The sequence below is a fragment of the Psammomys obesus genome, unplaced genomic scaffold, assembly GCF_907164565.1.
Source record: "Psammomys obesus unplaced genomic scaffold, mPsaObe1.curated_primary_1811, whole genome shotgun sequence".
NCBI classification, from domain to species: Eukaryota; Metazoa; Chordata; class Mammalia; order Rodentia; family Muridae; genus Psammomys; species Psammomys obesus.
The window spans coordinates 23750780-23763101 of NW_026596039.1; the positions used below are offsets into that span (position 1 = coordinate 23750780).

Consider the following 12322-nt stretch of genomic DNA (forward strand, 5'->3'; position numbering starts at 1 on the left):
GAAGATTTTACATTTTGTTTGTTCATTTTGCCTGTCACTTTTACTTTTTTATCATGGACTAATATCACATCACCCTGAATGCAGCATATTTGAGGAAATTTGATGCTTTCCTTCAATCAATATGTGTATTGAGAAATTCCAAAGTGTCAAACATGGATAGTAACTTGTGCAAATTTTTAGGATGAAACCTTATGTGGTCAAAATGAATTGTACTTCTGAGTTTAAAAGACCCTTTGATTCACCCTTTCTTTAATTCCATAGACAATGGCATCTTCTTTCATACCAGGCTACAATCAATTTCCATTATTCATTTTACCAGAGAAATAGGGAGCTAGAGTCTAAAAAAAAAAAATTGTGCTAAGTCACAAAATGGACTTCTGGAATCTGGCAATCAGAATTATTTTCTTAGTACAAAATACAACTGGAATTCTGGGAAATTTCTCTCTTTTGTTCTACTATCTAATTGTTTATCAAAAAGAATGCATATTAAAATCCACAGATTTGATTCTCATGCACCAAATGGCAGCCAATACCTTGATCATTCTCTCTTCAGGAGTACCTCAAACAATGGCAGTTTGGGGATTGAAACAGTTCTTGAATCATTTGGGATGTGAACTTATATTGTCCATTCAAAGATTTGGGCGAAGTATGTCCATTTGCACAACCTGCCTCTTGAGTATTTTTCAGGCCATGACCATCAGTTCGAGGAAATTCTGTTGGAAGGATCATATAGTCAAAGCTGTAAAGTACATTGGCTGTTACATTTCTTTCATCTGGGTCTTGTATATCTTGATAAATTTTATTTTCTTTGTGTACGCATTAATAAAAATGGATAACAAAAATGTGACAAGAGATTTTGGATACTGCTCTATTATAGAGAATGATAAAATAATTGAGATACTCTATGCAGCACTGGTGATGTGCCCTGAATTCTTTTTTTCTGTGCTCATTGCCTGGTCCAGTGGCTTCATGATTGTCATTCTGTACAGACACAAGCAGAGGGTTCAACATATCATGAGCGCTCATGGTTCCAGCAGAAACTCCCCTGAGTTCAGAGCCACCCAGAACATCCTGGCCCTGATGTCTACCTTCCTGGCTTTTTATACTCTCTCCTCGATCTCACGAGGCTGCATTGCTCTTTTGTATAATCACAATTGGTGGCTGATGATCATCAATCAATTCATTTCTCTGTCTTTTCCATCTTTTGGACCCTTTGTTCTTATGAATCATTACTCCAATATATCCAGGCATATAATGGTCTGGATAAGAAATAAAATTCACTTTATCTTATTTTAAGTATGTAAATGGTATGTTTTGTATTGTGTACAGTTGTTTTACAATTTCATTTTTTTAAAGAGTTTTTTTTTAAAGAGCTTCATTGTCTGATGTACCATATTTTCTTGATGCATTGTTTGCTGATAGACATTTAGGATGTTTCCAATTTCTGACTAGTGAAGCAATGAACATATTTGAACTAATATCCCTGTAGTAGGAAGAAGCTTCTTTGGGTATATGCTGAACAGTGGTATAGCTAGGTCTTGAGGTAGATTGGTTCTTGATTTTGTCAAGAACTACTATATTGATTTCAGTAGGCACTATGCTATTTTGTACACGTGGCAGAAGTTGAGGAGGGTTTCATTTAGGCCATATCCTCCCCACTATGAGCTGTCACTTGTATTAATGATCTTAGTCATTCTGACATGTGTAAGATGGAATCTCAAAGTAGATTTGACTTGCAATTTTCAGATGGTTCAGGATGCTAAACATTTCTTTAAGTGTTTCTCATTTGGAATTTCTCCATTGAGAATTCATTGTCTACCTGATTTTTATATTGGATTATTTGGTGTATTACTATCTAATTTCTTGAGTTATTTATACATTTTGGATATTAGTTCTCTATCAAGTGTACAGTTTGTTAAAAAATATTTTCTCATTCTATAGGCTGCCACTTTTTTCAAATACTAATGTCTTTTGCCATGTAGAAGTTTCTCAGATACATGAGGTTCCATTATTGTTGATCTTCATGCCTATATTAATATTGTTCTTCACAGAAAGGAGTGTTCTGTGACAGTACATTAAAGCCTGTTCCCCAAATTATGCTCTGCTGGGTTTGTTGTATCCAGTTTAAGTTGAGATCTTAGATTCATATGTGGTTGAGTTTGAAGGACACGTTCCATTTGCCAGCCTTTCTGTCAGAAATATTTTAAACAAAAATCAATATTCTGTCATAAATTCCACTGAGTGTCTAGGAAGCCAATCACCTTAGCGTAATAAAGGCTACAATAGTTCAAACCTACAACGATGGGTTAGGACCCAAGAAACTTACATGCAAACATCACACCTTTATTGATTAACTGCAGTAATATTTAAACTTCAGAAATATCAAGAAAATTTAAACAGTCATAATTGCGGCATAATCAGCAAGAGACAACTCTTAGGAAGGTATTTTTTATTTGGATCATATGCACAATAGGAATAGGTTGGGGAAAGGATGTAAACATGAGGAGAGAAGAAAATGAGCATAGTATAATGACAGAAACCTTGGAAGACTGGATAATAGTGGGCATGAGTTGGGGAAAGGTGTTCCAAAGACTCTATGAGTCAAGAGTATGTATTAAGGTTACTGAGGACATGAAAATACATAAAACAAGAGAAGCAAAGGATTTGGAGTAAAAATCAGAAGATGCAGGGGTGAATCCAAGATATTTGAGTTGGGAGGAGGCACAGAAAAAGAGTGTGGAAGACACAGGTGATTGAGAGTTGATAAAGACTAGGAAGGTCATGGTTATAGAACTTGAATTAATAAAAACAGAGAGTCACTCAGAGTTTGAAGGGTGGAAAACAGATTTAACAGAGTAGTGAGCTATGATGAGGCTTAGTAGATTTCTGGTGTCACAATAGTACAATGATGGCGGATGCAGACAATAGTTTCAGATGGACCCAGTCAAGCCTTTGAAACTTTTTCTGATCCTAGAAATTTGTCTATATTACAAAACACTCACCAGGATGTGACACATAAGGGCTTTCAACATGACTAGAACTCTTCCAGATATTTAGATATTAGATTTGTGTAATATTATTTCTCAGCCTGTCCTTGGAAGTGGTGATAAATGAAGCTCAATTTTTGTGTAATTAATGTGCTATCATAAAGAAGACCTAACACCCTAGGGGCACCATGCTAAGCTTAATTCTCCTTTGCATGACAACAGTGGTGGACTGCCCAGATAGAATGAAGGTATAGAGCCTTCACTGAGATCTGCCCATTTTACCAAAAGATATTTACAAATTCGTTATAAATACAATGAGAACCTTTATCCTATTATTATTATTATTATTATTATTATTATTATTATTATTAAAATTCACTTTGTATCCCTGCTGAAGCATCCTCCCTCATCTCTTTCCAGTCTCTCCCTCTCTCCTTCTTCCCCCTTTTCTCCCTCTCCTAGTCCACTGATAGAGGAGTTCCTCCTCTCCCACTATCTGACCATAGTCTATGAGGTCTCATCTGGACTGAATCCTCTTTCTCTGTGGCCTAGAAGAACCCAGTCTGAAGTACAGATTCCAGGAACAAACAGCAATGGTTACAGTAAGCAGATGGCTAGAGTTTGGAGTAAGTGGCTGGATACAAAATTAACTCAAAAAAATCTGAAGTCTTTCTTATACAAAAAACAAACAGGCTGAGAAAGAAATTAGAGAAACAACACCCTTCGTAATAGTCATAAATGACATAAAGTACCTTGGTGTGACTCTAACCAAGCAAGTGAAACAGCTGTTTAAAAAAAAAAAACAACAAAAAACTTCAAGTCTCTGAAGAAAGAAATTGAAGAAGAAATCAGTACATGGAAAGATCTCCCATGATCATAGATTGGTAGGTTTAATATAGTGGAAATGGTCATCCTGACAAAAGCAGTCTAAAGATTCAATGCAATTCTCATCAAAATACCAATACAATTCTTTACAGACCTTGAAAGTTCTGAACTTCATATGGAAAAAATATTGCAAAAACAATCCTGCACAACAACAGATTTTCTGGAGATATCTCCATCTCTGATCTCAAGCAGTACTACAAGGCAATAGTAATAAAAACTGCATGGTACTAGCATAGAAACAGAATGGTGGATCGATAGAATTGAATAGAAGACCCAGAAATAAACCCACATACCTACGGATACTTGATTTTTGATAAAGGAGCCAAAACCATACAATGGGAAAAAAAGGCAGCATCTTCAACAAATGGTGCTGGTCTAACTGATGTCTACATGTAAAAAATGCAAATAGATCCATATTTAACACCCTGCACAAAACTAAAGTCCAAGTGGATCAAAGACCTCAACATAAAACCAGACACTAAACATGTTAGAAGAAAAAGTGGGGAACAGCCTGGAACTCATTGGCACAGGAGACAACTTCCTAAACAGGACAGCAACAGCACAGGTTCTAGGATCAAGAATCATGAAATGGAGTTCATAAAACTGAAAAGCTTCTGTAAAGCAAAGGACACTGTTACCAGAACCAAAGACAGACTACAGACTGGGAAAGGATCTTCACCAACTCTATATCTGACGGAGGACTAATATACAGAATATATGAAGAACTCAAGAAGTTAAAAAACAACAAATCAAGTAATCTAATTAAAAAATGGGGTACAGAGCTAAACAGAGAATTCTCTGTAGAGGAATATAGAATGGCAGAGAGACATTTAAAGAAATTCTCAGCATCCTTGCTCATCAGGGAAATGCAAATCAGAACAACCCTGAGATTTCACCTTACACTCATCAGAATGGCTAAGATAAAAAACTCAAGTGACAACACATGCTGGAGAGGATGTGGAGAATGGGGATGGATGCTCCTCCATTGCTGGTGGGAATGTAAACTTGTACAACCACTTTGGAAATCAATCTGGTGCTTTCTCAGATAATTAGGAATAGTGCTTCCTCAAGATCCAGTGATATAACACTCCTAGGCGTATATCCAAAAGATGTTCAAGGACATTTGTTCAATCATGTAATAGCCAGAACCTGGAAGCAACTGAGATGTCTCTCAATGAAGGAATGGATACAGAAATTATGATACATTTATACAATGGAATACTACTCAGCAATTAAAAAGAAGGAAATCATGAAATTTGCAGACAAATGGTGGGAACTAGAAAAGATTATCCTGAGTGAGGTATCCCAGAAGCAGAAAGACACACATGGTATATATATTCTCTTATAAGTGGATATTAGACATATAATATAGGATAAACATACTACAGTCTGTACAGCCAAAGAAGGTAAGCAAGGAGGACCCTGGGTAAGATGCTCAATCCTCATTCAGAAAGGCAAATGTGATGGACATAGGAAGAGGGCAAAAATGGAACAGGACAGGAGCCTACCACAGAGGGCCTCTGAAAGACTCTACCCAGCAGATTATCAAAGTAGATGCTGAGACTCAACCAAACTTTGGTCAGAGTGCAGGGAATCTCATGAAAGAAGGGAGAGACAGAAATACCTGGAGGGGACAGGAACTCCACAGGGAGAGCAACAGATCCAAAAAATCTGGGCATAAGGGTCTTTTCTGAGACTGATACTCCAACCAAGGACCATGCATGGAGATGATCTAGAAGCTCTGCAGAGATGTAGCCCATGGCACCTCAGTCTCTAAGTGGGTTCCCTAGTAATGGAAATAGGGACTGTCTCTGATATTAACTCAGGGGCTGGCTCCTTGATTGCCTTCCCCTGATGGGCAAGCAGCCTAACCAGGCCACAGAGGAAGACAATGCAGCTAGTTCTGAAGAGACCTGATAGGCTAAGATCAGAGAGAAGGGAGTAGTATCTCCCCTATCACTGGACTTGAGGAGGGTCATGGAAGGAGATGAGGGAGTGGGGAACTGGAAGGGGTTGAGCGAGGGGCTACAGCTGAGATAAAAAGTTAATTAACTATAATATATAAAAAAATAAAATTAAAAAAAATAAGAAAGACCTAGAAGGACAGGAGCTCCACAGGAGAACAAAATAAAAGGGTCTTTTCTGAGACTGATACTCCAAACAAGGACCATTCATGAATATAACCTAGAACCCCTGCACAGATGTAGACCATGGCTGCTCAGTATCCAAGTGGGTTCCATAGTAAGAGTAACAGGGACTGTCTCTAACATGAACTCAGGGGCTGGCTTTTTGATCACCTACCCCTGAGGGGGGATCAGCCTTACCAGGCCACAGAGGAAGGCAATGCAGACAGTTGAGGAGACCTGATAGGCTAGGCTCAGAGAGAAGGGGAAGAGGACCTCCTCTATCAGTGGACTTATGGAGGGACTTGGGAGATGAGGGTGGAATTGGGAGATGTGGGAGGGTGTTACAGCTGGGATACAAATTGAATAAACTGTAATTAATAAAAATTAATTAATTTTATTAAATCTCTGAGTTCCAGATCAGCCTAATTTACATAATAAAAGCCAGGGTGGCAACTCCTGATGTTTAGCTATTTGCAGAGATAGTCTAAGATTGAAAATGATAAAACTTTCCTTAAGGTTAGCAAGTAAGTTCTTTTTCTTAATAAGAGATGTTATGTCCTTACTTTTCTAAAGATTGGATTCACATCAATTTTAGGTTTATGTAAAGAGAAATATGTCACACTGCTCTAAAAAGGCTAGCCAATCTCAGAAAGTAGGACTTCCACAGGAGAACTGGTGCCAAAGGGCATTTTGGCTTAAGAGATATGTTCTGTTGGTCAATCAATGTAGAGACTCAAAATTAGGCTGGGAGACAAACAGGCAAATTGCATGCCTCCCATGTCAAAAATACTTTTAAATGCTGACAAAATTAAGATGTCACACTGCTCTGGCAGCCAGCTTGACCTTTCAAACGTGAAACATTTTCACGGGAGACAAATATTCATGACACCTAATATCAAAAGGACACAGGAGGCTTACAGGTGGCAAAGTACACGCCAATCATGTTTAAAATATTAATTAGAATATGGGAAAACTTTTCATCCAATATAAAAAGAGGGGCAAGTCAAAAAATAGCTACAACCAATGTAAAATTCCAGGTACAAGATGCTACGGGTATGCTTAATTGCAAAAGGTAAAAGGGAGTTTATATAAAGTTTGGCTATAAAGGCATCACTTCCCATTCTATATAAAAAAGTAGATTATAGCAGTCAGAAATTGATACTTCTCTCAAAGAAAAAGTAAAGTCAGAAAAGTTACAAACACAAAACATCCAAGAAATCAAGAAAGCCATGAAAAGATGAAATCTAAGAATAATAAGAATTGATGAAAAAGGAGATTCCAGGCTCCAAGGTCCAAAAAATATTTTCAGGAAAATCATAGAAGAAAAATTTCCCAAATTAAAGAAACAGATATCCATAAACAAACAAGAGGCCTACAGAACACCAAATAGACTAGACCAGAAAAGAAACTCCTCACATCACATTATAGTAAAAACACTAAATCTACTGAACAAAGAAAAGATATTAAAAGCAGCAAAGGCAAAAGGCCAAGTAACATATAAAAGTAGACCAGCAGAATCACAACAGACTTCTCAACAGAAACTATGAAAGCCAGAAGGGCCTGGGCAGAAATCATGCAGGCACTACGGGACCATAGATGCCAACCCAGACTAATATATACAACAAAACTTTCAATCAACATAGATGGGAAAAACAAAATATCACATAACAAAACTAAACTTAAACAATATCTACATAGCAACCCAGCCCAACAGAAGATACCAGAAAGAAAACTCCGATCCAATGAAAACAACTACACCCAAGAAAACATAGGATACAGATAACTTCACAACAAAAAAATTAAAAGAAAACAAGCAATGAAACAGTAACACCACCAACTTCACACTAAAAGAAACTAACATTCATTGGTCACTGTTACCTATCAACATCAGTGGACTCAACTCTCCAATAAAAAGACAGACTAATAGAATGGTTGCAGAAACATGACCTAACATTCTGCTTCATCCAAGAAACACACCCCTGCAACAAATATAAACACTACCTCAGAGTAAAGGGCTGGAAAACTATTTTTCAAGCAAATGAACCCAGAAAACAAGCTGGGGTAGTTATCCTAATATCTAATAAAAATAGACTTTCAACCAAAATTAATCAAAAATCATGAGGAGGGGTACTTCATTCTCATGAAAGGAAAAATCCACCGAGAGGACATCACAATTCTGAATATCTATGCCCCAAATACAAAAGTACCTACTGTGGCAGCCTTTTTGGAGTTTTTGGCAAATTGATGTGCACATCTCAACAAGGGAATTTGGCCTCTTGGTCCTGGTTCCTATCTAAAGCTTGGCAACTAAGAGATTGACATTGGCAGCAGAGGGCTCTGACACAGAACTAGACCATAAACTCCATGTAACCATGGTAACCAGACAGCAGGTTCTGTGTAACCTTGAGTAAGCCCTCTTATGTTTTGGCTAAGTAAAATTGCCTGTGTGAGAAAGTGCTTGTACTTTTTTGCCTACATAAGTGTTAAGTGTTAACCTGATGTCCATTAAATTGGCACTTTGATCAGCATATAGACTTGGTGTCCTTCTCTATGTTGCTCTGTCTCTCTCTCCCCAGCCCATCTCAGGTGGTATTCAGTTGTCACTGCTGCCTGGTGACAATATACATTGGTAATTGAAACATTATTAAAGCTTAAATTGCACATCAATCCCAAGACCTTAATAGTGGGAGACAAAGCCTGTTCTTTTCATAGGGGAAGAAAGAAATAATTAGCTGTTTTAGTAACTGTACATTTTGTATATGTTTAGGAAATTCTTAAATATTGCAGAAAATAATAAACATGGAGATTACAGTGCTTACAGTACAGCTGTTTACAGCTGAACATCATATTTAAGATTATCAAGTTTGAATGTACATAATTGTTAGTGCACTAACTACTCATGTTGAAAGGGAATTAGTGCCCTCTCTCTACTCCATACAAACCTCTAGATAATAGCCAAGGATAATTAATTAAAAATCAGATACCTGGTGTGTTTCCACGTTTTTGAAAAGCTCACTTGTAGGGACCACTACCCATTAAAATGCACTTATCATATTTTATATTCCTAAAACAGGATGAGGTTACACATGACTCCTATTTTCAATTAAATTTTAAGAAATAACAGGACTGAATAAAATTAAGGTCACCAATATTCATTCTTTCTGGAGATATAGGACTGTTTTCTTAGGATTACTTAATATATGAAATGTAGACATTTCAGACAATTGAAGAAATTACCATTTGATTGGTTTCTGTTGCAAAGTATAAATATTTTTAGTCTTCTAAAATGTTTTTCTAAAGCATGCATTAGTAATTTTGAATCTTTCATGCCTATTATCCCAGTTTGGAGACTGGGTGGGTTAAGGGTTGGGTCCACACCTCTGCAGACAAACTGTTCCCCTGTACTTTCCCATGGAACAACTGTACTAACAGTTTTCATTTCCCTTTCTACTGCACAAACATTAGTTAGAAGACCACATGCATGTTATTAAAAAGTCAATTCAAAACACTCAAAATAATTCAGTATTCTACCATAAGTCTCCCTGGAAGTCAAATTGGGGCAGCCAAATGCTCCCAACTCCATGGTTATTGCTGTTTAGGAAGTTCACACTCGTTCAGTTACTACAACACAGGCTTCTGGCTGGCTGTGTAAGCCCAGTAAAGTCTACTCGCCCTCTGTGCAAGCCTGAATTCTGTGGTTTATTCCCAGGCAACTTTTTAGCTGTTGCCATGGACATTTCATTTACATTCATTGATGTCTTAGCTGATGTCTGCATGAGTAATAAAGTGTTGTCATCTGCATAGAACTGTGCTTCCTGGAAGCCAATAGCTCTTTGATTTGTTGGGTCAACCTTGTTTCCTGATAAAGGTATCACAATATTAGGACTTGCTTGGCTCTGAAGTCCTTTAACACAGTTTTTTTCCCCTAAAAGGACTCATCATCTGTGATATTATATACAACTATAGTTGCTTGTTCTCCTCAGGAGTACTTTGGTTGGTGGTAGGCTATGATACCATTCTTGGCCAGCTGTATCCCATATTTCAAATTTTACTGTTGTGTTAAGGCAGAGTCTTGGGAAGCCAAGACTCCCATAGAAACTAGAAGTGTTCTAAGGGAGAAAATTTATGAAAAGATGGGAACCCTTTAAATCTGTCATTAAAGCTTCTTTAGCTTTTATAACCATATGTATGAATCACATTACAGAAATAAGTTCAGGAGCAAACATTTGAAAACAACATCCACTACTGGGTTGTAACCTGAAACCCCAAAGGTACTCTCTTGAAATTCATGAAATTGGCCATTTACAAAGCAAAGCACCAGGCTTGATTTGCCAACAGCTGATTCTTCTAGAAGTACCAGTTTGAACTGGCATATTTTAGTTCCAGTATTTGGCTTGTTGGGTCTTGTTGCTCCTCAATTAGCCATGTCCAAATTTGAAAAAAAAGTTCCTAATTTCAGATTCCTAAATGAACTTTCAGGATGCAAGATATCAATTGTGTTTTCTTTCTGGAGAAAATACCTATACAACAGTAAAAGTAAATGATGTATCCAGGACAAAGCTTGTTCTGAATGTCTATGGTACTTCCAAAATTTCAAGGATATTAGTTTCCAGACTTCTGGAATGGCAGGTGGGTACCTCCATATTCAATGCCTCTTAAAGTTCAAAGCTACTGAATTTTTACTTCCAAAGACCTGGGTGCGGCTCACAGCAGTGAGAGCAGGTCCAGCGCAGAGATGGAAACACTGAGGATGCAAGGGAGACACCTGCTCTTACACTAGTGGGGCTGGGACTGTGGTGCAAGTACCTTGCACCAGACGACCTCCTCCTCTTCCCTCCTCCTGTTCCTCTCAGACTTCCTAGCTCCTTCATGAACCAAAACACTAACACTCTGGGTCCAGCTCATGCAGGCTCAACCACATAGCCTTATGCAGCCATAGCTTACATTCCTTTTTGTTTGTTTCTTTACACTTTAAATAGTAACGCATTTAATTTCAACAGCAGGTAAAGGACTTAATTACTGTCTAAGTCTCTGTAACTCAATGTAACTTTTTTGTTCAATAGCCCTTTTTTTGGAATTTTATTTTTTTCTTATCAGTTACATATTATTAACAGCCGTGTCCCGATCCCTCATTCCCTCCCAGTCCCTCCCTCCTTCCCTCCCTCATCTCCACCGTGCCCCTTGCCAAGTCCACTGATAGGGGGGACCTCCTCCCCATTCATCTGATCCTGTTTTATCAGGTATCTTCAGGACTGGCTGCAAAGCTCTCCTCTGTGGCCTAACAGGACTGCTCCTCCCTTGGGGGGTGGGGAGGCCAAAGAGCCAGTCATTGAGTTCCTGTTAGAAATAGTCCTTGTTCCCCTCACTATGGGAATCTAGTTGGTTACTGAGCTACCACAGGCTACATCTGAGCAGAGGTTCTAGGTTATATCCATACATGGTCCTTGGTTGAATGTCAGTCTCAGAAAAGACCCTGTGCCCAGATATATTTGGTCCTTGTGGAGCTCCTATCCTTTCCCCATCAGACTAACTCCCCTTCTTTCTTATGATTCCCTGTACTCTGCCAAAGGTTTGGTCAGGAGTCTTTGCTTTGAAAACACTGCTACTTAGAGTCTTTCAAATGCGCTCAGTAGACTCCTGTCATACGTTCAGTGCACATCCCATCTGTCTTTCTAAACGAGGATTGATCATCTTACCCCATGTCCGCTCTCTTGATTATCTTTTTTAGGTGTACAGATTTCATTATGTCTATCATATCTTATAGGTCTATATAAGTGAGTATATACCATGTTTGTCTTTCTCCTTCTGGGATACTTCACTCAGAATGATCTTTTCTAGATCCCACCATTTGCCTGCAAATTTCATGATTTCCTCCTTTTTGATTGCTGAGTAGTATTCCATTGTGTAAAAATACCACAATTTCTGTACCCATTCCTCCGTTGATGGACATCTGGGTTGTTTCCAGGTTCTGGCTATTACAAATAAAGCTGCTATAAACATGGTTGAGCAAGTATCCCTTTTGTGTACTTGAGCAAAGTTTGGGTATATACATAGCAGTGTATAGCTGGGTCTTGAGGAAGCACTATTCCTAATTGTCTTAGAAAGCGCCAGATAGATTTCCAGAGTGGTTGTACCAGTTTACATTCCCACCAGCAGTTGAGAAGGGTTCCCCTTTCTCCACAACCTCTCCAGCATGTGTTGTCCCTTGAGTTTTTCATCTTGGCCATTCTGATGGGTGTAAGGTGATATCTCAGGATTGTTTTGATTTGCATTTCCCTGATGGCTAATGAGGATGAGCATTTCTTTAAGTGTTTCTCTGCCATT

At 38.2% G+C, this 12322-nt stretch overlaps 1 protein-coding gene and 1 pseudogene across 1 annotated transcript; one reads left to right on the forward strand and one right to left on the reverse strand.

Annotated features, from left to right (window-relative positions):
- Positions 1 to 360: 360 nt before the first annotated feature.
- On the forward strand, positions 361 to 1296 carry LOC129687362 (vomeronasal type-1 receptor 4-like). The gene has a single exon (XM_055621704.1). It carries the CDS (start codon positions 370 to 372, stop codon positions 1294 to 1296), a length of 927 nt encoding a protein of 308 aa, XP_055477679.1. The 5' UTR covers positions 361 to 369.
- Positions 1297 to 9612: 8316 nt separating this feature from the next.
- Positions 9613 to 10424, reverse strand: LOC129687740 (ras-related protein Rab-5A-like; annotated as a pseudogene).
- Between the last annotated feature and the right edge of the window lie 1898 nt (positions 10425 to 12322).